Source organism: Pangasianodon hypophthalmus, chromosome 12 (assembly GCF_027358585.1).
Source record: "Pangasianodon hypophthalmus isolate fPanHyp1 chromosome 12, fPanHyp1.pri, whole genome shotgun sequence".
NCBI lineage: Eukaryota > Metazoa > Chordata > Actinopteri > Siluriformes > Pangasiidae > Pangasianodon > Pangasianodon hypophthalmus.
The window spans coordinates 23,153,490-23,178,595 of NC_069721.1; the positions used below are offsets into that span (position 1 = coordinate 23,153,490).

General features: G+C 37.0%; 1 protein-coding gene across 6 annotated transcripts in view; it reads right to left on the reverse strand.

Annotated features, from left to right (window-relative positions):
• arhgef15b (Rho guanine nucleotide exchange factor 15b) overlaps nt 1-25,106 on the reverse strand; it is a 30,131-nt gene that overhangs the window by 893 nt on the left and 4,132 nt on the right. For 3 of the 6 annotated variants that reach the window (XM_034309536.2, XM_053238884.1, XM_034309537.2), the window contains exons 2-15: nt 23,646-24,099; nt 14,931-15,677; nt 13,711-13,765; nt 13,568-13,626; nt 12,252-12,496; nt 11,725-11,885; nt 11,443-11,595; nt 9,490-9,619; nt 8,353-8,427; nt 7,790-7,882; nt 6,252-6,406; nt 4,949-5,113; nt 3,863-3,948; nt 3,250-3,354 (exon numbers count right to left, since the gene is read on the reverse strand). In XM_034309536.2, coding sequence (XP_034165427.2) covers nt 3,250-3,354; nt 3,863-3,948; nt 4,949-5,113; nt 6,252-6,406; nt 7,790-7,882; nt 8,353-8,427; nt 9,490-9,619; nt 11,443-11,595; nt 11,725-11,885; nt 12,252-12,496; nt 13,568-13,626; nt 13,711-13,765; nt 14,931-15,677; nt 23,646-24,057 — 2,641 coding nt within the window. In that variant the 5' untranslated portion in view covers nt 24,058-24,099. Of the gene's footprint in view, nt 1-3,249; nt 3,355-3,862; nt 3,949-4,948; nt 5,114-6,251; nt 6,407-7,789; nt 7,883-8,352; nt 8,428-9,489; nt 9,620-11,442; nt 11,596-11,724; nt 11,886-12,251; nt 12,497-13,567; nt 13,627-13,710; nt 13,766-14,930; nt 15,678-17,627; nt 17,836-21,260; nt 21,780-23,645; nt 24,100-24,629; nt 24,793-25,106 lie in introns of those variants that run through there. The other 3 variants (XM_053238883.1, XM_034309540.2, XM_034309541.2) reach the window with 3 other exon arrangements.

The window sequence follows — 25,106 nt, forward strand, 5'->3', positions numbered from 1 at the left end:
GTGATGGAAATCAGTTATTATATTTAGCGCTGACTTCTTATCATTATCAGCAGCTTTAACTGCTCACAGGAACTGAATGGATTTAATCCAAATCCCAATAACTCAAAAACACATCACCTGTAAATAATATCAACTAACTTAATTAGAAATACCACAGATCCAATCATCAGGATCAGGATCAGGCCAAAACCAAAAAAAAACCCACAGTGGATCAGATATCAGAAAAGAAAACATACCAGATATCGGATCTAATAACAAACGGCAAAGACTGGAACTGGGTTTGGAAAAGAAGTAATCTTTGGAAATGGAAATTTCTTATTTTTCTTAATTTTTTATACTTTATCATATTGATTTTATTTACAACGTAAAGTCATTTTTTTCTGAAAGAGTTTAACTGTAAAGTGCATCAGTTACAAAAAAAAAAAACATTCTGAAGCTTAGTAGCTTTTCAAGAAAACAATATCCGATATCAGATATCAGATATCGATATTGGATATCAGGAAAAAAAAAAAAGTTGTATCGTACCATCCTTAATATTATTAATGAGATTAAATATGGGTTAATAAAAAATGACTAATAAATAGACAGAATATTAGTGTATACATTCAAATCCTGAGCCTGATATTAAAATTAAAATTAATCTTTTTATCTAAATAAATGTATTTTTACAACTAAAGGAGTCTTTGTATGCAAAAAGTTTAAGAACCCCTGATCTATAGCATAATATATCATTATCTGTATCTGTTGAGTGCTTAAAATAATCCTGTCTTTTCTCGTATTCAGATTTAAATCGGAAATGGATGTGGTCTGAACCAGAAGTTTGACAAATTATAACAGCAAACAACATTAATCATCTCCTGACTCAGACGTTCTGCAGAACTTTCTGGAAAGTTTTCCATCTTCTGTCTAAAGTGACTGAGTAAGCAAGCGAACTATGTTTCAAAACAATGACTACGTTTACATGCACATAAATATTCCGTTATTAATCCGAATTTGGCGATATTCTAATTAGTATTAGTATCCGATTGCCTGATTCAGATGAAGACAGTATTCCCCAAATTCCCTGATTCCCACCCGGAATACGCCGGTTTTAATCGGAAATTTGTCGCATGTGAACACCTTATTCAGAAAATCCACTGAAAGGAGATATATGTGCAGCTCAGTCCGCAAGGAATTGTGGGTGCTAACAGATGCTTAGCTGTAGGCTAGGTGTTTAGTTATGGCAACTCAGCCATACTTACAACAGCCATGAATATTCCGATGCCTGGACGCTTATAAACATCGTATTCGGAATATGGCTGCAATCCGAATATTGACCATAAACGGAATTTGATGTTCACGTAAACGTAGCTACTGATGTCTTTTCCAAATCAAGAAAGGCTACAACGATAGCCACGTAACAATATTTTATCAGATTTACTTTAGTTTTTGGGATTACATTCGATCAGAAACGTTCTCTGGACACGATGTCAGGATCGATTATAAAGCTGGAACGCATGTGGCATCATTTAAGCAGCATGATTTTCTGACAGTCATTTAAGAACACCAAAAAACACACACAATGAACGTACAAGTTTATAAAATCTTTCAACTGAATGAAAATGGAATATTGCTTTGGAGACCCAGCAGAGATTCAGCTCCGTGCACGGTGAGAGGTCTGTGTGAGCTTTATAAACGAAAGCATATTTCTTTTGTTCGAACAGAAATATGGGTTTATTTTGGAGCACAGTACGGCAGTCGGGCTAAAACCGAATCGTTCATCTCCCATTAGTAATGAACCTGCTCATTTTTGAAGTTCCATAAGCAGGGTTGCCAGGTTTACTGTGCAAAAGTCTTAGGCACATGCAATGACATGCTGTAGAGCAAAGATGCTTTAAAAAATAATGAAATTAAATGTTTCTACATTAAAAAAAAAAAATACTATAAAGAGCAGTAAACAGTAATAAATGAAAGAAAGTCAGTAGTGAGTATTTTACAAAGCATTTTAAAACCAGCCACAGTTCTTCTGGAGACTTTGACTGTCGACTCGCTTCTTATTTCTGCAGCGAAACCCAGCAGCCTTCATTCTGTTTTTATCTGAAAAGTGTCTCTTATGGAATCTGCTGCTTTCTTTACTGACATACAAACATTTTTCTGTAACATTTCATTTTGTGCTGGAAAACTAATGTTTGGATCTAAAATGGTTTTCTACTGAATCAATAATGTAGAAGTCAGAAAATAAACATCTATAATAAAGTTTGTACTAAAGAAAATCATATGCCTAAGACTTTTACACAGTACTGTATAGTGCAAATCAGAAATGTGCACCACTGTTTATTTTTCCATGAAAAGACTGAGAAAAGAAGAAAGGAGAAAAATGTGCCTACCTTTTCCTATGCCTGGACATTCAGGCTAGGCTTTTATTTTATGCTTTTATTTTAGTCTTTTTGTGCAGTTTTTTGGAGTTGTAGTTGGGAATTCTGCTGAAACCTGGCAACCCTTCTGACGAGTTTCAGTGAGCAGGTCTTTACATTCATCATTAAAGTAAAAACCTCACTCTATTTTTGTTTTGTCTGGCAGGATCTCAGTCCTTAAAGCTGGCAGTACAAAGTAAAGTTCCTGTAAAGTTCTTTAAAGAAAAAAAAAACCCAAACACATAGTTCTTATCTGTATTCGTATTCATTCAGGACGCATTATCTGTTTAATCCAAATAACGTACTCATATTCGGTTACACCTCTAGCATATCATATTCCACATCAACATCAACGATATTGCATTATAAAGCTACATATGACTGTCATAACCAAATAATCCAAGCACACTAACACAACGAGCATAAAGCTGTGCTGTTCAGCGGCATTGTGCTTTTAATTTATTTTTCCTCCTCGGTTTATTTTCAGAAAACTGCCATTAATATTTATCGTTTAAAACGCATGCTGTTCCATTTCTCAATCCACTGTTTTTTTAGACATATTTCTAACTTTAGGACATCTTTAATTTTAATTGAATTTTAATCAAAAGTGCTACAGCAGATGATCGCAGTCAGAAACCTTTATGTTAGAAGTTGCAGTAGGAATACTTTCACTTACACATGAACTCTATTGGAGTCTGAACAGAATTATTTATACCGACATGCCTGCGTTTATTACGTCACTGTGGTGTGTATTATGATGAGGCGGTTTACACGACAGAGCGTGAGTCTGGTTATAAACGGCGCACAAACTGGTCTGCTCATAGTAGAGATAAGCTCTCACTGTCTCGGCTCTCACCTTCGTTGGTTTTGCGGATGACATTGATGATCTCTGGGGGCTCCAGATTTATCTCATCAGCCTGCGTCGCTATGTACTGCTCTACACACTGCACCTGTGGACAGTCTGTACACACACACACACACACACACACACAGCGTTATTCTGTATATACATAGATAGATAGATAGATAGATAGATAAATAGATAGATAGACATAGTGACAGACAAACAGACACATGTATATTCAGACACACACACACACACACACACACACACACACACACTGATAGATAGATAGATAGATAGATAGATAGACACATATACACACATATTTTCAGACAGACACACACATGCACACATGGTGTATGTATGTATATATATCACACCATAATAACTAATCACACACACACACACACACACACACACACACAGATAGATAGATAGATGGATAGATAGATAGACATAGAGACACATTGACAAACAGACAAACTCATGTATATTCAGATACAGACATATACACACATATTTTCAGACAGACATACACATGTACACATGGGGTATGTATGTATGTATATATATCTCACCATAATAACTATCACACTCACACACACACACACACACACACTCTCACCCCAGTCTTCATATACGGTCTCCTCATGCTCTCGGTTTGGATCCTCAGGGTTGGGGAACGCCGCCAGCCATCTGTGCATATCAGACCTGGGTGGAGATGTAAAGAGTTTGAGGTCATGTGACCCATCATTCAGAAATAACGGCTAACACACAAGAAGACCACAAATTATCTGCTGTATTTGCCATATTTAAAAGTGCAATTGTCTTTTTTTTACTTATATGAATAACCTGGAAAAATACACATAACATAATTGTTTAATTGTTTAAACCTCCGCCCCTTCTCTGAAATCGTTACGCGCCCAGCACAGCCAGATAATTCCCCTGTGAACAAAATCTTCGAAGCTTTGAAAAAACTTAACGACAAGAAACACAGTAAAACCAAATTAAACACGGGCAGTGCTTTTCCAAGATGGTGAAGGAGATGAAGCTGGACGCAGAATTAGCAACATTGCTCCTGGACACATCTGTCAACATCATCTGTAAATAAATAAACAGTGCTTCGGCCAAGCGTTATAACCGAGCGTTATTCAGTCTCTATACGCTGAGCGTTATTCAGTCTCTATACGCCGAGCGTTATTCAGTCTCCATCAGTAAGAGTAAGTAAAAGGCTCTTGTTAAACTCTTCACTGTTCTCCATATTTAGCTCGCTAAGCTATTGACAGGTTTGTTTTGGTTGGGCAGGGGGTGTGGCAGTCAGTCAAGCACTTCAACACGCCGTCACTCCGACTTCCTGTTTCAGAAGGAAATATGGCAATATACGGAAGCCATTTTATGGGGAATGGTAATGGAGCGTTTAAATGTGCAATGCACAACTTCAGAAAAAAGCAAAATGAACTGGAGATGTTCTTTAAAAAAAGGACAAAACAGCAGATATGAGTCCCAGCGTTAACCAGTGAAAGATTTCAAAATGGATTGAAATATTTTATTATTCTAATATGGGTTTTTCCTGTACAAATACATTTACACATCCCCACCACAACTTCCCCACACATCTGCTCTCTTGTTCCGTCTTGTACAAGAGCTATTTAATTATTTACATGCCAAGCGTTTTTGCTCGTGTATTAGCTACAGGATGTGTAGCACTCACTCAGATGGCGCTTTCAAGAGCCTCTCCATCATGCGTCCCTGATGGTTCTCCAGCAGCGTGAGGCAGAAGCAGTTCTCCAGATTCACACTCATCGCCTGCTCTCCCATAGCGTGAACCTGCACCAGAGAGCGGTGGGCGTGGTCAATCACCACATAGCGCTCCGAGCTGCAGCACAACAACAGACAGGTAGGAGGTTAAAACACAGATCTTTTCCGGACACTTTAGCAGAACTGGTGTTTACACTGAATTTTCACTAGTGTGGAGCAAAATCAGTTGGTCCTAGTGACGGGAATCGGATCATCTGATTCATCTCACCAATAAGAGTCAAGTTATTCGACTCCCAAAAGACTCATTGCCATTTTGTTGGTAAACTCACAGGCGATTGCTTTAAGACTACACAGGAAGCAGGGTTTCCCCTCAGATTTCATTAAAATGCAGCACTGAAATGTTTACCAAAGTGTCTATATTATTCACCAATCTTAGTGGAATTCAATATTTTAGCGAATCAAATGATGAAATAATTCACTGCAATATTGGACTGTTCGCTCATTAAACTCAAACTGCTTCCAGTGACCTGAAAAGCCTGCATGAAAATCTTCTTTAACGCCCACAACACAGAGCCACTAGACACTCAGAGAAGCTGTGTGTCAATTACGGTGTGTAAGGTGTTTGTGTAGTCACTGTTTTAATTGGACGAAAGAATAACGCTTATTGGACAACAGGCCTTTAATGCATCATTCTGAGTCATGCCCGGACGCACGGATTCACTCGTGCTGAATGGGAGTGTGTGTGGGCGGGTGTGACTTGCACAGAAAAAAAAAAAAACATCTCAGCATTTATTGCATAGTGAGCTCCTCGTTTGTCCCGCCTGGATGCACGGCTTCTCCTTACGATGATCTCCTTACGATGACTCTCAAAGGGGCGGAACCTTATAACAAACTGTCAATCAGCAAATCAGGAATGAACATGACTGACATCTCAAACTCAAACATATCGCCCCAGTCGGAATCGCTCGGAGGCTGATCATATTTCGCAGCCAATTTAAAAGTAGCTCAATGTCTGAGGGAAAATCACGGATCTGGCAACCATGATCCATTTCTACTCTGTTATTACATTTGTCTCGCATCAGATATGAATTTAGCATTGAATAAAAGCACATTTTTAGACCCAGGTCTGCTAAAATGCTGACTGCAGGGTCTTCACGGACATGTACATGTAATTTCCATATTCTCACGCAAACTACAGACATGAGTGAAAAGAAATCTGAAAATGAAACGTCTGCATGCCGTGTCCAGCCTCTCACCCTTTCTTGCTGGCTAAGACGAGCAGGTCGTTGAAGAGGAAGAGGTAGACGGGCGTGAACTTGGGTTTAATATTAAACAGGGTTCCACCTTTGGCCATCTCCTGCAGCTCTCCTCGCTTCTCCAGGAAACGGGTCTGCGAGATGATTGGCACGGCCTGAGGAGAAATAAAACACGGCACCTTTAAAATGCAGTAATGAGAAAATCACGTCTTAATTAACATTGCTAAACGACTGAAGATACAGTAACGGCTGAAATGATTATCATCGTTATTAGTGAATAATTGTTTCAGTTAATACTGAAGCCTCTTTGATTTTTGCTTCATACTGAGGGAAATATTTTATTTATATATTTACTTTTAAGAGTTGCCAGATCTCAGACACTTTTAAAATGTTAACATTTTAAACAGAAGTTCTTTCATCTTGTACATAAAAACTATTATTACATTATAACTATTGTTACTAATTAATATTCTTTAAATCTGTAAATCAGAGTAAGATGCTCCTTAGTCACTTGAACTGGACTGAAGTTTGAACCAGATTTAATTTTTTTTTCTACATAAGCACAGTTAAAAATTATTTATTTATTTGTCTGTTTAACTAAAAAAACTGATTTTAGCCAATTAGGTCATTTTACTTAAGCTTAATTATGATTTATTAATAAAGGAAAGTAAGCACTGAGATCAGAATTATAACATGATTAATTGAACATGATATATAAAATTTAATTCCTATGAATTCATATGTATATATTCAGGAAAATGTATACATGTATACACAAATTAATTACAAAGACGCCATAGTATAGTGTCTCACTTTATGTTATAATAATAGTGGAATCAATTCATGCTAATTATTATTAAAACAAAAATAATAAAATTAAAAATAACTTCTTATCTTTTTACAAAAAAAAAATAGATTTCAAAATGAATTCACACAGTTTGTAATTTGGAAAGTTCCTGGTCGAGGTCGCAGTTTTTCCAGAGTCTATCCTGGGAACACGGGGTGTGAGGCAGGAATACACCCTGGATGGGAGGATAATACGATCCAGGGCACCATTTGCGCACACACACACAGACACAGACAGACACATAGACACATAGACACACACACAGACAGACACATAGACACATAGACACACACACAGACAGACACATAGACACATAGACACATAGACACACACACAGACAGACACATAGACACATAGACACACACAGACACACACACAGACACAGACAGGTAAACACACAGACAGAGACAGACACACACACGCAGACACACACACAGGCACACATTTGGGGTAACCAGTCCACCTATTGGCCTGTTTTTGGTAGGTGGGTGGAACCCGGAGAACCCAGAGGAACCTCCACACAGACAGTAACCCGAGCTCAGGATGGAACCGGAGACCCTGCAGCTATGAGACAGCTACGCCTATACGCCCCACTACAGTATTTCCAACATTAAAGGTCACATGACCTTTATTCAGGACGTTCACGGCAAGAACGGCCGCAGTGTCACTTCTCTGTACACGTCAGACTCACCTTCAGCTTGTCAAACTCCAGCGTCTTGTTGATCTCTATGAGCTCCTCCATCTGTTTCATCTTCCCAACCTGGGTGTTACACTCCTCTATAATCTGTGTGTGTGTGTGTGTGTGTGTGTGTGTGTCGGTGTGTGTGTGACAAAGAAAGAAAAGTATTTTAGAATTCATGCAAAACACGCAGCATGAAGCAACTGCATTCTGTCCAAACCACAAAGACTATTTCATGCTAGCAGATGTCTTCAGCTATAATTAACTTGAAATGTGGACTGAAACCCTGCGAGCATGTAACCCCACCTTTTCTTTCACTGAATATCCATCCTGGCTTCTACACTACATCACTGCTGAAGATATGTTATATTATATATTATGGATACTATACAGTATATATAATATCCAAATACACTTATTAGTTATAATTCGCTGTTGCTACCTGCTCAAAGCTCTAAACACGTTAGATGCTATTCTGGGATTAATCAGAGGAACAGCGTCATGGGGAGGAAAAAAAAAAAAACGTCTGGTGGCTATCAGGGACGTCAGGACATCATCCCTGGTCTGATGTTTACCTTGGACACAGCAGCCAGAGCTTTCGAGGCCATCTCCTCTTGTTTGGTGCCCACAGCAGTTCTCTTCAGGATGTTCTAATAACAAGAAATCTCTGTTTATAACTCCATAAAAGCAACTAAAGTTTACGATTTTTAAATTATCATCTAACGATTATTATTAACAATTATTATCTCATACGATTATGATGAGAGTCAGTAGGTAGTTTATAGCCGAGTTTAAATTTGGAAAATGGAAAGAAAGGAGGGGAAAAGAGTACTGTCCAATTTATTTGTTATTACAGTCAAGGGCAAAAGTTTGCACCCCCATCACAGATGGAAAGAAAAATCTGAAAGAGATAAAGCTAAAAATGATAGTTAAAGTAATATAATAATGTATGGAGAAGTAGTTAGTTAGTTAAGAACATTCATACAGGCACAAATGAGTATAGAAATTCCCTCATAGACAACTTGGCCATATTTATTTAGAAATTACTTTTTGTCATTTGTGCAGAATGTGACACAATTTAATTACGCCTGAAAATTAATTCCAAAAGCTTCAAAACACATATCAAGTGCTTCAGTGTGTTCGGTTTCTGAAAAATGATAAAATAAATATTATTTCAAAGAAACTGTAAGTCCACACTTTGGACCTGGATAGGATCATGGCAAAACTTTTTTCTGATTTTTTTTTGGACTTGCGGGATTCGCCGACATTTTATTTTTAATATCATGAAATTATCTCTCTCTCTTTCTCTCTCATAAATATATATATATATATATATATATATATATATATATATATATATATATAGATAGATAGATAGATAGATAGATAGAGAGAGAGAGAGATAGTTAGTTAGTACTAACTACTACTAACATTCGTATTTTAAAAACCACAAGGGGGTGCAAACTTTTGCTCGGAACTATATGCCTCATGTTCAAGTACTATGACACATCAGGAGGAAAGAAACAACTGTAAATCTGTAGAATCATACAGAATGATGAGTCTGTCTTTTGCTTTTGCGTTGAAGCGTTCACATTTCACTTCCAGGTATGAGACAGCATTCCTTCTTGATGACGCTAACACCTGTTACAGCAACATTCCACAACAAAAGGCTGACATTTTCCGGAATGTACTACACACGCCGGTTTGTCTACCTCAATAAGAATCTTGATGCGTGTGATTCGCTGGAAGGGCAGCAGGAGGAAGGATGAAAAGGGCAGCCGCTGGCATTTGGGGTCCTCCTGCAGATGACCAATCACCGTCGCAAAGCCAGCGTTACTCTGCCTGCGAGAGGAAACGACCCACAAACCCATCACACCATATAACACACAGCAGAAATGATAGACTGTGCTTCTTCATTAAAGGTGCAGTCTGTAAATTTTGGTTCCTCATTAAAGGCAATGTTTGTAAATTTTGGTTCTTCATTAAAGGTGCCATTTGTAACTTTCTGTTATTCATTAAAGGTTCAGTCTGTAATTTTTGGTTCTTCATTAAAGGTGGATTGTGTCATTTTCTGTTATTCCTTAAAGGCACTGTTTCAAAATTTTGCGTCTTCATTAAAGGTGCAGTTTGTAATTTTTGGTTCTTCATTAAAGGTGCTGTCTGTAATTTTTGGTTCTTCATTAAAGGTGGAGTGTGTAATTTTAGTTTCTTCATTAAAGGTTCAGTCTGTAATTTTTGGTTCTTCATTAAAGGTGGAGTGTGTAATTTTCTGTTATTCCTTAAAGGCACTGTCTCAAAATTTTGCATCTTCATTAAAGGTGCAGTTTGTAATTTTTGGTTCTTCATTAAAGGTGTAGTTTGTAACCTTCTGTTATTCATTAAAGGTGCTGTCTGTAATTTTAGTTTCTTCATTCTTAAAGCTGCAATTTGTAACTTTTAAAGTACTTTCAAATGTGTCATTCTAAACTATTAAATATAACAGTAGAATAGTAGAATAATTAAATGTTTGTTTTTTTAATGCCAAAAAAAAATGACATCATGCATGACATCTTTCTGTCATCCTAAACAACCTAATATCCCCCCTAATATTATTCGCTTGCTTAGCTAGTTGGCTAGCTAACTGCTAGTGAACTAGCTAACATTTTTTCTCATCTGGACACAAGTGGGTTTTTAGAATCAGAGTCTTGATTTTTATCATAATAAGAAATAATAAATTGTATTTATGTATTCACAAAACTCTGTCATTTCTAATGAGAATGCAGAGCAAGAGTCAGAAAAATAGGCTTGAAGGATACGGTTACGAATGAAGTAACTTGCTTTTATTATTACTGTAAATATCTCGAGGAAAAGAGTTAAAAAAAAAAAAAAAAAACCAACAAGTCACGTGATGAAAAAGTCCCAAGAATTGTTGCAAGGCTTTAAGGCTTAAACGTGAAGTGATATAATTACACATCCAGGAAGAAAAAAATAATTATAGACCTGTAATCATCAAGTGATTTGCAGAGTTTCATGCATTTCTTCCGGCGAGTTCCGTTTTCAATTTCTCCACACCAGAAGCGAGCCCCGCCCCCCGCTGGAATGGAGCTGCACAGGTAACATTCTTATTCTCAGCAGAGAGATTACGTCGGTTTTGGGAAATTGCCTGCTGTCGACCTCGAGCACGGAGCTCATTCTGAAAACGACTTTTGTATATATACACTATACTTTTGTATATTTAAAAAAAACCCTTCAGAACCCTAAATACAAATCTCACAAATTCAAACATGCACTTGATATAAATTGGGCCACAGTTATACGAAACTTGTAAGCTGGCCAAATTATTTGATTATGAATCGCGTATATTTAAACTCAACTCTACTCCACCTCCCTTTACTTCCTGGTCATGGACGAGAGCGTGGAAGATGCCTCTCTGTTTGCTTCACCTTTGGCCTAATTCATATCAAATCTGTATTTTTAAGATTTGAATTTTGCAGGATTTTCGAGATATCCAAAATTCGTATTTAATACTTTTGTCAGCAGAGAGCACTAATGATTACATACTGCCGCTTTAAATTCAGAAGACTGTGCAGCACTGCACTGTTTTAGGATATAAACAGGGTGTATATTTTGGAAATGTTAAGTGCATTACATGTTTTTTGTGTGTTTGTTTGTGTGATTATTCTTACATAAGCGAGGTTAAGGTCTTCTCCTGGTAAATCTGGTTCCGAACGTAGTCGATGTACGCGGGGAAGTTGTGCTGCGCGTGGTAATTGATGATATCACAGATGTCACTGAGGAGTAAACTTTCATCCAGCCGGTCCTCCAGGTCCTTAAGAAACCTGAGAAATTCAGGCATGTTTCAGTTCAGCCAGTCTCTCAACCCTGAACACAGAATTTACTCAGCAAGACAAAATGCCTTACTGTTTTAAAAGATTTACAGAATTTAAAGAAACGTCTCTCTGACTCACTTCTCGCTGACTTCTCGGATGCGCAGGATGTTGGAGAAGAGAGTTTTTTTGTCTCGGTTAATAAGATTCTCATTCAGTTCTCGTGACTCCATAAAATGGTCGGTCAGGACACGCAGGGAACGCAAGTACGACACTTCTGATGTCAAAACCTCGAACATGCTCTGGACACACAAACACAATAGCAGGTCATGAATATCCATCCACACTTCCTCTGCGGTTATCATACAGCAGGTTAGGAAAGATTACATCCTAACCTTTTTTTTTTGTCACCTGATCCTCTCTAACCTAAATTATGTACCTTATGCAAGCTAACGTTGAGTAAATTTAAAAAAAAAAAAAAAAAAAGGTGAAAGATTTATACATGAATGAAAAGAAACCCAACCTATCTATCATCCGATCAGCAGATCCAACTGTGCTGCAACATACAAATCTGCCCTAGTTTCACTTCCAAAACAGGAACTAAAGACTTCTCTCGCTCTTCTCCATTCACTCTCATTATTTTTTCCTCTTTTTCTGTTTTTCATCACCTCCTGGTACTTGCACTCCTCTGGCGCGAGGATGTTCAGGATACCGCTCTCCCGGACAATAGGCTGGTCCTGCCACAGCGTCCTCTGGAAGGAAATAGGACTGCTTCTCAAGCAGTTGGGGCTGAGCCGCGGGGGTCCGTGATCCATCGGGTAATCGGCGCTCGTCTTACTGATGCTACGACACACCGTCTGCCGTCGAATCTCCCTCGATATGTAGGTTTCAGTGTAAATCTGGTACAGAAGCTCTGAATTGTGGACAAAATGTAAACAAACATATTGTGAATGGAATATTTCATTTAAAGCAGCTTTATTGAATAATTACTGAATTAAAGGTGCAGTCTGTAATTTCTTAAAAGTATCCCTAGCCATGTCATAATTATATTTATAAAATTATAATAAAATTCTAATTTATAAAGTTATATGTACACACACTGCAAACGAAATTTATTCCTAAACTATAGGAGCAAACATGACATACGATCTTATCTAATTCTTCATTAAAGGTGCAGTTTGTATGGCAACGGATGTCATCTAGGTTCTGTTTACATTGCCAGACCAGAAATTAGCTCCACCCCCAGCCAAAACAGAGCTTTCAGAAGGCATACTATATGTAGGTCTAAAAGAGGGGTTGGGGTCAGGTGGCAAGGAAGGCGAAGTCTTACTCATGTTTTCATTGCAATTGCAATTATCTCACAGACAGATGGGGTAAATTACAAACTGCCCCTTTAAATCAATCCCTACACCAATCTATCTAACTATTTAGTTAGAATTTTGAAATTAGTATCAGTAATACAGACATATCATTTGGACACAAAACTCTACGCAGTGCATTGCAGGAGGTTCTCCGTTTTGATTTACATCACAGCACTGTAGGATTCTTGAATCTGATTGGTCGGAAGATGTTTATATTAATGAGCTCATTCTCATACGTTATCGTTTCTATAGTAACAACTTACACAGGGACTTATATGAGGGATGAGATACATAAACAGATTAAACACATGTGTAATTGTTGAAATGGTGAAGTTTTCTGTAAGGAGATGTTTATTTAACATTTAGGGAAGGAGTCTCCAGTGTCAGTGTTTTGTAACAGTCAGAGGTAAAGCTGTAAATTTACGATTTTAAAAAATTGTTAGAATTGACAAATTGCTGTGATGGAAAAGGAGTAAAATACAGGATTTGGATCGACTTCATTGTTGATTATATCCCTATAACAGCCAGCCGTCTGGCTACAAATTAGCGCACTATGAAGTAAACAAGGTGCAGTTTTAGATGTAGCATTGACTTCTGGAGGAGAAACTCAGAAGCACTCATACCTTCTGGCATATTAGCCTCTATATCAACCGACTTCTTTCGAGACAGGCCAGTAGATCGTCTGGGAGCAGAAGAAAATTATACAGATTGCAGAAAGTCCATAAAAGGAAACTCACAGTACTATAATTATGAAGGATGTCATTACCTTTGCTCCTTGTTTTCAGTTTCATCTCCACCATGGCTTTGATCATCTTCACCTTCTTTTTTTTTTTTTTTTTAAAGAAAAGTCGAGGAATTAGAAATGACAAAGTACAAAGCAGTTTACAACAACACCAACCTCACAGTTATCATTATTAATCAAACTTGCAGATTTAAGCAGCTTAGAGTTATTTAGCGATGATTTGATGATGTGGCTTATGTACAGATCCTGTACAGTGACACTCCCCATTTTACTCCCATGTACATATAATTTACTCATTTACACACATGCTGTGATAAGTAGCATATAAACAGAAGCCATCTGGCACGCTACAGTCACACATGGTTAAACACTATAAGGAAACATGTCAATCAAGAAGGAAGTTTGTGTCCAAAGTTTTTTGTAGCCGCAAAAATAACCATGGAGCGAGTGCAATAAAATAACAACTGCTGTTATTACAGCTCCTCAAGTGCTTGACTATCTAGTTTCTGACTGGTCAATAGGTCAATTGATATGGTGAAGTTTTTCTTTAGCATTCATGGAAGGAGTCTCCAGTGTCAGTGCTTTGTAACAGTCAGAGGTAAAGCTGACTTCAGGACAGAGGAGTTTACGCTTTGCGGTTTCTCGGTAACACGACGAGCTGCGTTTTTTTTTTTTGTTTTTTTTTTTAGCTTATTAACTTCAAGAGAGAGAAAAAAGAGAAGCTAGTAAAGGAATGACTTTATAGCTGCTATAAAGTAAGTAAGAACTTGTTTCGTGAACATTTTACAGCATTAAATGTAACTATAAACGGATAAAAGGTGTAACAGGTCGTTCTTTAATAAATGAAATACTGTAATTGTTAGCAATTCGCTGTGGAATAAAATACTTCAGGACGTAAGGAAAATAATCAACGTTAGAGTGGTAAGAGTTAGTCTGCCTCGTCACACTGCCATGCTGTGATTATTTTCCTATAACAGCATGCCCCCAATGTGGATGGTAGGGCTAATAAGCTAATAAAGCTTGCTATGATTGCTGATTATAATAAAGTTAATTTTAAATATGAAGTGTTATTCAGGTTTTTGAAATTATAAATCTGAAATGCACACAAACACAAACACACGTGTAAAGATTAAGATTAAGGTGGAATTTGTGTATATTTTATGATCAGATTTGACCGTACACCACTTTTATGTATGTAGTAATTAAAAATTGATTATACAGTGCTGTTATCTCTTTTGAATCACCTTCACATGTCTGAGAGAGGTTGCTCAGGAGTCTGTCTTTGGCTTTGGTTGGAGGAGGTGGCGGTGGTTGTCGAACTGGCTGCAGGCGTTCACTGGAACCTTGATCTGCAGAAGGCAGCTTTGGGAGTTGGAATGCTCCCGGTAGTGGAGATAGTGGAACTCTTCTGGGAACGTATCGCCCTTTGGTTTTATCCAGAGGCTTCCGGGGTGGAACGGCAGGAGCAGATTTGTTCACTTGGATTTCAGGTATGGTAGGAGTTTCCTCGGCTGCCCGTCTGGGAGGAATGATCAAATCGATCGTGGCTTCATAAACAGACTCCTCTTCTGATTCAGAGTAGGCCTTGGTGAGGTGTGGCTGAAACTGAGGCAAAGAGTTGACGGCGTGAAGCACAGCCTCGGGACCGGGGTCGGATTTCCTCCTCAGCTGTCGCTCTATTATATTCAGAGTCGCCTTAAACTTGGTTTTATTCCCGCACTGGGAGTCGTTCAGGCTGTAATCTGATTCTGAAGACGCGCTCTGATACGATTCTAATTCTGCTTCTTCGTCGCTCTTGCTCTCTTCCTCATTGACCACGTCTTCATCGGTCTGTTTGAGCTCCTCTTCCTCTTCCTCAGATATCCGCACCCACATGAGTTTCATGCCAGGATGCTGCAGGTGACACACACAAGTGCAGTTCTTCTCACATTGAGGTTCCTGATCCGGCCTCGAACCCGCACTCTGCTGCTCGAACTCTTTACCATCGGGAGCTGAAAGTGAGAATACAAGAAGATCAATCAAAAGTTTTTACACCCCTGCTCATTAAAGGACTTCATTTTGACTCATTTTTACTATTTTGCAAGAATAATGTAGACATTACCACTATTAAATAACACTATGCAGTGACCAAAATTATCGTTAATCAAAAAAAAACAAAAAAACAAATTGAACTGATGAAGCTTCATGCTCTCAGCATCTTTTCAACCAGCTTCATGAAGAGGCACCTCTTAAATTTCCCAGATAGTTTGCACCTTGTTGGCTGCTCCTCAGAAGGAAAACCACTGGTTTGATGAAATCATTTAATTTTAAGTAAATTGTTAATTGTTAAATTGGGTTTCCTCTGGGTTCTCTGGTTCCTCTGGGTTCTCTGGTTCCTCTTGTCTCCCAAAAACATTCTAGTAGGTGGATCAGTGAAGCTAAATTGCGTCTAAGTGTAAATGTGTGTGTATATTCCTGCCTTGCACTCAGTGTTACCGGGATACACTCGGGATCCACCGACACCCTGACCAGGAAAAAGCACTTACTGAAGATGAATGAATGAATAAATTAACATTTTAAGTCAGAAATAATTTTATACATGGGCATGTCTAAGAAATAAAGCTATCGCCATGGTTACACTGCTAAGGCCTAGCTGGCGTAACACTGCTGCACACAAACTACATAGCGAGCTACATAACGTATGGAAAAACCACCCTCTGGATCACAATCACGAACAATCTTCCCCATGAAATGAAACATATAAATAAAAAAGAAAAAATTATAAATCAGATTTGTACAGTGTGTGTGTCAGTGTCAGTGGCAGAAACAATGTTTGCGCTGTTATATTTTTTTTATACCTCAAAGCTGCCACTAGCAGCAAATACTTGGAAAAGTAGAAAACAAGAACAAGTTAAACACCGCTCAGTGGTGTTTACTGCATCACCAGTTCTTACTGCAAACAAATGACTTCTAGTCGCTTTGTCACATTGTGTTGATGGTGTTTAAAACATGCTAACATACGACAACATAAACTAACACTCAGCCAAACCACTAATGTATTTCTGAGGTCAGATAAATGATTATTCAGCACTTTCCACCACTTTGTGTTACATTTCCAGCATTTTGTGTTACATTTTATTATTCTTATGACTAGATATCACACTGTACCAATTTAACAGGAAAGTCTGTGACACCGTGCGTTTTTACTTCATATATAGGATATTTATTTATACACATTATATACCCCATATACTTCACATACAGTGCATACACATACTCAGTTTCTTACACTGACAGCATTTGGAAGACTTATCCAGAGCAACTTACAAAAGTGAAAGGACATTATGTTCAGCCTTTTTTTTTCCCCCCCCAACTGGCAGTGCTGGGATTTGAACTCATGACCTCCCGATCAGTAGTCCAATGCCTTAGCCACAGAACTACCAACTGCCCATGCTTAACCTTCAACTGTTGATCATGTCTGTTGTAATGAAAGCTTCTAAAGACCACAACTACACTGCAAAAATGACCACAGGAATGTGTTTAAAGCTAAAATTAAAGCTAATCTCTTTCTCAAATCCTTTAATCCATGAGATTTGTGTAACAAACAGCAAATAAGAACAAATCCTTCATAAATCCTTCAGCAAAAACACAGCACAAAGTAATTTTCCAGATATGAGCCCGCACTGTCTCTCAGATTCTCAGAGTAATGACATTTCTGGTGTTGCTACTTGCATACCTACAGTTCCACGAGTTTACTTCTCTATACAGACGATCAGTTTGAGTATAACGATATATACGTATATTTTTGGATGCATCAGTTCTACCGGAACGTTCTTGTTTTTTCTACACCCACAGACCCTCATTCCTGTTTACACCCCAAACACACGCAAAAATCCTCCATTCCTTACTCCCAGCTGCTCAGACTTCCTCCAGAAATGTAGACATGCAAATATTTTTCTTACCGTGCATTTCCTCAAGAAGATCTGTGCAATCCTATTGAGAGAACGGATCCACCAATGCATAAACAGTCTACCAGCAAATAAACACAGAGATCTGCTTGCCTGCTTAGTTATCAGCCAGCTAATAAAACATTAACCTGGAATATGTTTATAGTGAAATATATGTAGAACGCCACTGTCCAAGATGTGATATGTGCAACTCTAATGAGAAGAAATAGCTAAAAGGTCGACGCCTTGCTGAACCTGAATGACTGGATGAGTAGCGCCTAAATAATGCACTAGAAAAAAGAAAGGTATTTAAAAACTAGACCGCAAAAACTAGATGGATTTTTGATTACTATTATTATAGTTGCGATTTGATTATTATAATTAACTAACATACAGTTAGTAAGTCTAATCGATGGGTTTTTGATTAGTTACTAAATTAAACCAGTCACTAACATGTTTTAAAAGGTCCATTTCTTAATCGAAACTTTACTTAAGATTTTTAAAAAATTCAAAGTGAGTGTAAGTCCTCATTCACACCGTCATACATTTTAAATTCTAATATATAGAAATACTAATTACCTCTTTTGACTGATTTTAAAAACGGCGCCTTTGTTGTTGTGTAATTGTAGCTTCCACAGTTAATATTGCGCATAATGGTCAAAAATGGGAGCTGCAGCAAGCGCTAATAGAGCCCACTGGGACAGGAATCACGCTGCCCCATGCTCGGGCAAGGAGAAGCGGAAAAACAATAAATGGAGTTGCTAAAATGGTCTAGTTTAAAAATTGGCCACAGCCACTAAGTTCTTGTTTTATACAGTAGTAAATAATCAGAATGAAATCTAATACATTTCCACAAACAAAGGCAAAGTGTAAGTGTGTCTGTGATGTACAGAACCATTTCTATTGTAATATATAAGGAAAAGATTGGGAGAGGAAAAGGACGATAATGGAATGGATAATGTCCTTACATTATAATCCCTATGCAAAGCCTGAGAAAAAGAAGATCAAATGCGTTTTCCAATGTCTGAATTTTTTAGTCTGGATTCAGATTTTTTCAGGAAGTTGAACAAATTTATGTCTAAAACTGCTCAGAACAAGCTGCTAGACTGTACGCTGGATGACTGTATGTTGCCTATTACAGGGTTACGCTAAAAATTCACTGGATAGATTGAGGCTATGTCGTAATTAATGTCGTCCTGCACAATCTAAACCTATGTTCATGAACCGCTGCTGATCTGAGTGCAAAAGGTTGGAGAACTCCTGGACTAGACCATGATCAGTGCATGAAATAAAATAAACTACTAGTTAAATATGCAGACCTCACTACATGAGCTCTTACATTAGTGCCACACCTGTCTGCTCATGACATTCTTTTCATTTCGTCTACAATCCCTGGCTATTTTAAATTGTATTCTCTTTTTTTCTGGTGCTTTACATGCAATAATGTGCTAAAAGCTGATCAGTTTTTATCACTCATTACTTCCTGCATCAGTGCGAGGGTCCTTTATTGTCTCGTTTGCACAAAAAAAAAAAGTTGTACATCAAGGAAAGCAAGAGAAAATTCTTTGAGTGTTTTTTATACTACTATTTTTATACTACCAGAACGAAGGATTTCTGCCTTCTAGCAATGATTGATGAAATGTAACATTAATGACATCTCTGTTAGCAGTAGAGGTGTGTACTGGGACTGGGATCCTGTAAGACCTACTAAAAAAGTTATGCTACGACATACGGTAAACTCGAGCAGGGAGTATCTTCAGTTTGTGCCCCACTTTCAGTTCTGCAGGCCATAAATCACCCAGCTCATTATTTTCAGAAACAGATTTCACTTCCTGTAGTGATCCTGTACATAAAGAATGCCACACTGTCTCTCTCTCTCTCTCTCTCTCTCTCTGTCTCTCTCTGTCTCTCTCTCTCTCTCTGTCTGTCTCTCTCTCTCAAAGGGAATCTCCAGTCCTGTTATTAATAATCACATACCTACGGAGGACATGAAGTAGGGCAAAGCAGTAGCTGTGAGAGAAAACATGACCAAAAGGAAATATTTACAGAGAAGGAAGACAAATTAATGGCCCTATGAGTAATATCAGGTGCCAGGTTTCACTTTCACTCTTTCACACTTTCAGACTAGCCTTAAAAGGTTTAGATTTCATTAAAAAAAAAAAACCTTTGCCTCAAGTGATCTGAAATTTGATCCTTCTGTTTCATTATCTATAGACACACCTACTGACCTACAAACCGGCACAAAAGAGTGGGCTTTTATGGAGCTACACTCTTGGAGATAAAGCTTAAACCTAGAACTTAAAGGGTTCTTCAGTTTGTCCCGCAGGAGAAACTCCAAAAGTAGAGCCACATTAGCAAAACCTCGAATCCCTGACTATCCAAAGACCCTGCGAGAAGCCACTTATTTCTCAGAGAGTATGATGGATAACGAAAAAGCCTTTCTTTGGCATGTCTTTGGAATGTTGGATGCACTTTAATTTATTCAAAAGCATTAAATTAACTACACTTTACTTGTTTAAAATCAACATTAATTAAACATCTTGGCTCCGGAAATGTCATGTGACAACGGTTTACAAAAAAATCCTTTTTTAACTGAACTGTAAGAAGAAACATTCGCTTTTATTTATTTATTTATTTATTTATTTATTTATTTATTTATTTATTTTTGTGTATTTCTGAAAAATCATGATCCTACATGGATTAGAATATTAAAGGGAAAAAATATTAATATATACAAATTTTATAAAAAATTTTTAAATATGTCAATGCTGTATTTAGAAAGTTACATACACGTCAATTATTATAAAAATGTTTGCTTGAATTGAGTAAATTTTGTGCCTTTTAATCAAAATTACTTACAAATAGGCTCAAAATGGGCTCATTTACAGTAAATATATTTCCTTAACTGGTTTAACGTTTGATTAAAGTACGAGTAGTGCAGTAATATGTGTAAGAAGAAAGGTTTTCTTTTTTTTTCTTGAGTTTCTGTAAATAATAATCGTATGTATGCATGGATTAGAATTTTTAAAACGTATAAATCAGAACAATAATCATGAAATTACAAACTCAAATATTTGGACTGTTTGGTGCATTTTTTTCCATTCATTCAAAAACAATAAAGTAAGTAAATTTTGTGCTTTTTCATCAAGGTTAATTCCTAATATCCTGTAAATTGTCTTTTGATGTGATTACAGTTTACAAAAATAGTATTTCTTTAACTGGATTAAAATTATATAATTTTATTTGCGTAATATGTGATTTCTATAAATAATGCTCTTAAATATATATGTATATACACGCATATGTTCCATTTCGTACTTAGTTTCATCAAGATTTCACTTTTGGTTTTAACATTTGATCACAGTATCAGGAGTACAGCGATGTGTTTATGAAAAAAAAATTCATTTCTTTTAAATTTGAATATTTTTGATAAATATTCTATCGTTTTTCCATTTCACTGCAAGTTCTATACTGTATATAATTGTGTATGTGACAAATACAAATCTTGAATCTTGAATCATCAATCCTCGTCCCTAAACATGAGCCGGTGAAGCCGCTGTTTGCGTAGCCCACGTTAACCCTAAAATCCAGGGATATTTGGCGTTTAAAATTTCCCCAAACACACACATTAAAGTGTTTGTTGCTCACCTCTGTTGATAAGATCATTATCCCTCGTCTTTGCGTCTTCATCACGCTTAAACTTGGACCATTGCCCTTTAACACTCTTAGAGCTGGCACTTATCAGCGCTGTTACTTTCTTCTGCACTGAACTTCTGTGTTGTGAAGATCCTCCATCATCCACAGCGTCCAGAACATTCTGTTTAATCTTACTCAGCTTTCTCTTTATACTCTCGGCCATTTTTCTGCCACTTTCACCCAAAAAAAATAATAAGAGGACAGAGCTACATCGACTGCTCTACGCTTGACACGGAGTTACTCAAAGTGTAAAGTCTTATCAGAGCTGTAGAGACCAAAGTCACAGCAATAAACGTATAAACCTGCAAACAGAAAGTGTTGTGTGATTTACTCGTCCTTACTTTCCTCTGACACTCGCTGGCAAAATCCCAAACTGCTCTATAACCTGCACCAATAAGCAGTCTTTAATATTTCAGACAGAAATAATCTACTCATAGCTGTGCCTTCCCCACATTATTCTTTCTGCCAGCAGAGTTGATGTTACCTCTTTTACTATAACAGCTCATACTGTAGTCTTTTATTCCTTACATTCAATGTCCACAAAACAAGTTAGTTTCTGTTCTTCACCTACGTCACTGCAGCTATAAACACTCCTTTCCTCACAACTCCTTTTTTTTCCCCTCTCTTTACGTTAATAAAACACGCATCATGTTACCGATAAACTGCAAAAAAGCGTACAATCCTCTGACTTAACTAAAAAATTACATTTAAACAAAGCACTCACACTGGAGACTCCTTCCATAAATGCTACTGTAAATAACCCTCTTGTTATAGGACATGTTACCATACTGATACGCTTACGTACACGTCCCTGTGTAAGCTGTTGCTATAGAAACAATAACATAATAGAAAGAGTGCGTTAATTAATATAAACCTGCATTTTTAGCTGCACCACTGTCAGAGCTGCTGTTATAGAAAACGAATCAACACAACAACTTCTGGCCAATCAGAATTGAGAATTCAACAGTGCATTGTTGTGTAAAAATTATTCAGGCTATGTATATGATAAATATACTGTATATTATATACAGTATAAACAGCATGTCAGTACAATTCAATGAGAACAGCTCAAACGAGTCAAGATCCATTTAACCGTAATCAAATTGTTGGCACAAATACATCAAAAACAGGCCACTCACACAGACCTGGACACAGTTCCTGCTTTCTATGATTTTACGCTACGACATCGACAAAGCAACGTGTTCAAACATCTGCAGGATCACCCCATATATAGTACATGTAGTAAAAGCTCAGCGAGGTACTGGAAGCTTCTGGAGAAACAAGACGTTTCAGACAAAAGTCCTCCGTTAGCTGCGTTTGTGAGATTCTTTAGGAGGTGGAACCACTTATCAAATATGTCCTTATACACTCCTATATAAACTTATATATAACTTACATAAAACACTTAGCAGCATGTCTATACTTCCTTCTCATTTATACTTACAATGTTTTCAGATAACTATGGGCAATATAACGATATAATTTTAATATTGTGAAAAATTATATCACAATATGCTTTTCTGAGATATCAAAGTATATTTTTTCATTTTTTAGAAGCAGCTGTGATGTTTAAACTTTGTGCTTACTCTTGAACATTGTAAAATGTTAATGTTTTTAAATATTTTAACAATTTTCAATTTTTATTAGTTTTTTCTCCTTTTCCATGTTTTTACACAACTTTTTATAAACTGAATATATATATATATATATATATATATATATATATATATATTTTTTTTTTTTATTATATATTATAAAAAATTTTTGCACTGTGTTTTTTTTTTTTTTTTTTGCTAGCAGTTTGTTAGCAAACCTATATCTCATGATCCATATTGTGCATCATGATATAACCTCAAGTATCGTGTATTATCTCCCACTTGTATTTTCAGAGCTTTATTTTGCTCTCAGGTTTCCAAATGGTGCAAAATAGATAAATAGTTGAGAAAGAAATAATTGTCACTGTATTTAGACCTAATTTTATTTTGTGTAAGAGTTCCTATATTGTGAGAATTTTTGCTGTAAGGGATAAAAAAATCAGCTACATACTTTATATATGTATGTATATATATATATATATATATATATATATATATATATATATATATATATAAATAAAAGATACATGCCATCTTCAGTGTTCATGCTCTCAGGTTGCTCTTGCTATGTCTGTGTTTCATTGCTTGCAAAAAAAAAAAAAAAAAAAATTATTATTGTTTCTGGGGTTGTTTTCCCATTGTGGCTTTAGCTCTATGCAGAAGTGCTGTGTGTGTGTGTGTATGTGTGTGTGTGTGTGTGTGTGTGTGTGTGTGTGTGCATGTGTGTGTGTTAGATCTCTACCTGATCGTCGGCCATCCGTGAAGTCACGTGAGACAGTGCTCGAGTTCTGCTCGGCGTCCTTCCTCTGTGACTGGCGTCGTTTCAGGGGCAGCGGTGGCACCTGCTCAGCACTGACTGGAGGAACACTCTTGACTTTAGGCTTGGGTTTGACCGTAGGTGCTCGTTTCGGTTTCTTTTTACGTCCAGTTTCATCAGCGGGACCTGCAGCAGGAGGCTGAGCATCATGGTGGTTAAACTTGCTGACTATCTCATGGACTTTCCCACTGTTTTTATTTAACGTGTCCTTGTCCATGAGAGGTGAGTGTGAGGTGTTCGTGTCGGGTTTTGAAGGGATTCGGGGTTTCTGTTTAAGTTCGGGTTTTGGGGGAGGTTGTGCGGCTTCCGGAGACGACATGTTTGTACGAGCCAGCATGGAACCAGAGCGGAAGGTCACTCAGGGTTTTCCAGCTTCATCCTGCAGGAAAAGGATGTTTCAGTGAAGGATGTGATGTTTAAATACAACTGGAAATGTCTATATTGTGAATTACTCATTGGTATCAATAATTCAAAAAGAAAAAAAAAAATCAATCCAACAACTTTATCCTGCCTCTAAACAATAATATTAATCAATAATATCATGTTTCACATTTCAATCAAATTCCCTGATGGATAAAACCAAAACCATTATTTCCCACCTCAAGCATCCTGACGCATTCATAAATCCACCCATGTGACATGTTTTCCAATAATAAAGTAATAAAACACTTGTCTCGCTGTTATAGGAAAATAATAAATGGTGTGATGAAGCGGAGTTACTCTTACCACCCACAAGTCGCTTATTTTTCTATAAAAGCACTTCCCGGAGTGTTTTACTCTATAAAGTTATTGCCAATAATTTTATTTATCAACAAACAAATTGTAATTTTCATCCATTTATAGTTCAATTTAATGTATAAAGACAAAAAATATGAAGCTTCTCTTGTTAGCGAGAAACCCTCTGCTTACTTCTGAAGCGCTGACACTGAAGACTCCTTCCATAAATGATAAATAAACATCTCCTCACAGAAAACTTCACCTTCTCAAGATTACAAGTGTCTACTGTCAGAGCTGCTGTTATAGAAAAGCAATCAACACCTTCTGACCAATCAGAATCCAGAACCCAGCAGCGCTGTGGTGTAAAGAAATTACATTTATAATTCTTTATCATAAAGTAATTAATTAACTAATTGATTAATGTCTGTTTTTATGTTCTTCTCACTTTAATTTTGCGTACAATAATTAAAACGTTCGTGATACATTTTAGCCAGGGTTGCCAGGTCTTTGCAATATAATGCACATATTGTCATAAAAGTATCATATATTATAAAGAATATCTAATCAGTTATACGTTAAATGTTTTAAAGTTATATGTTTGACTATTTTTTTTTTCAAAAATATTGCATTTTAAAAAAATCATATTTCTAAAATGTATTATTGCAGATA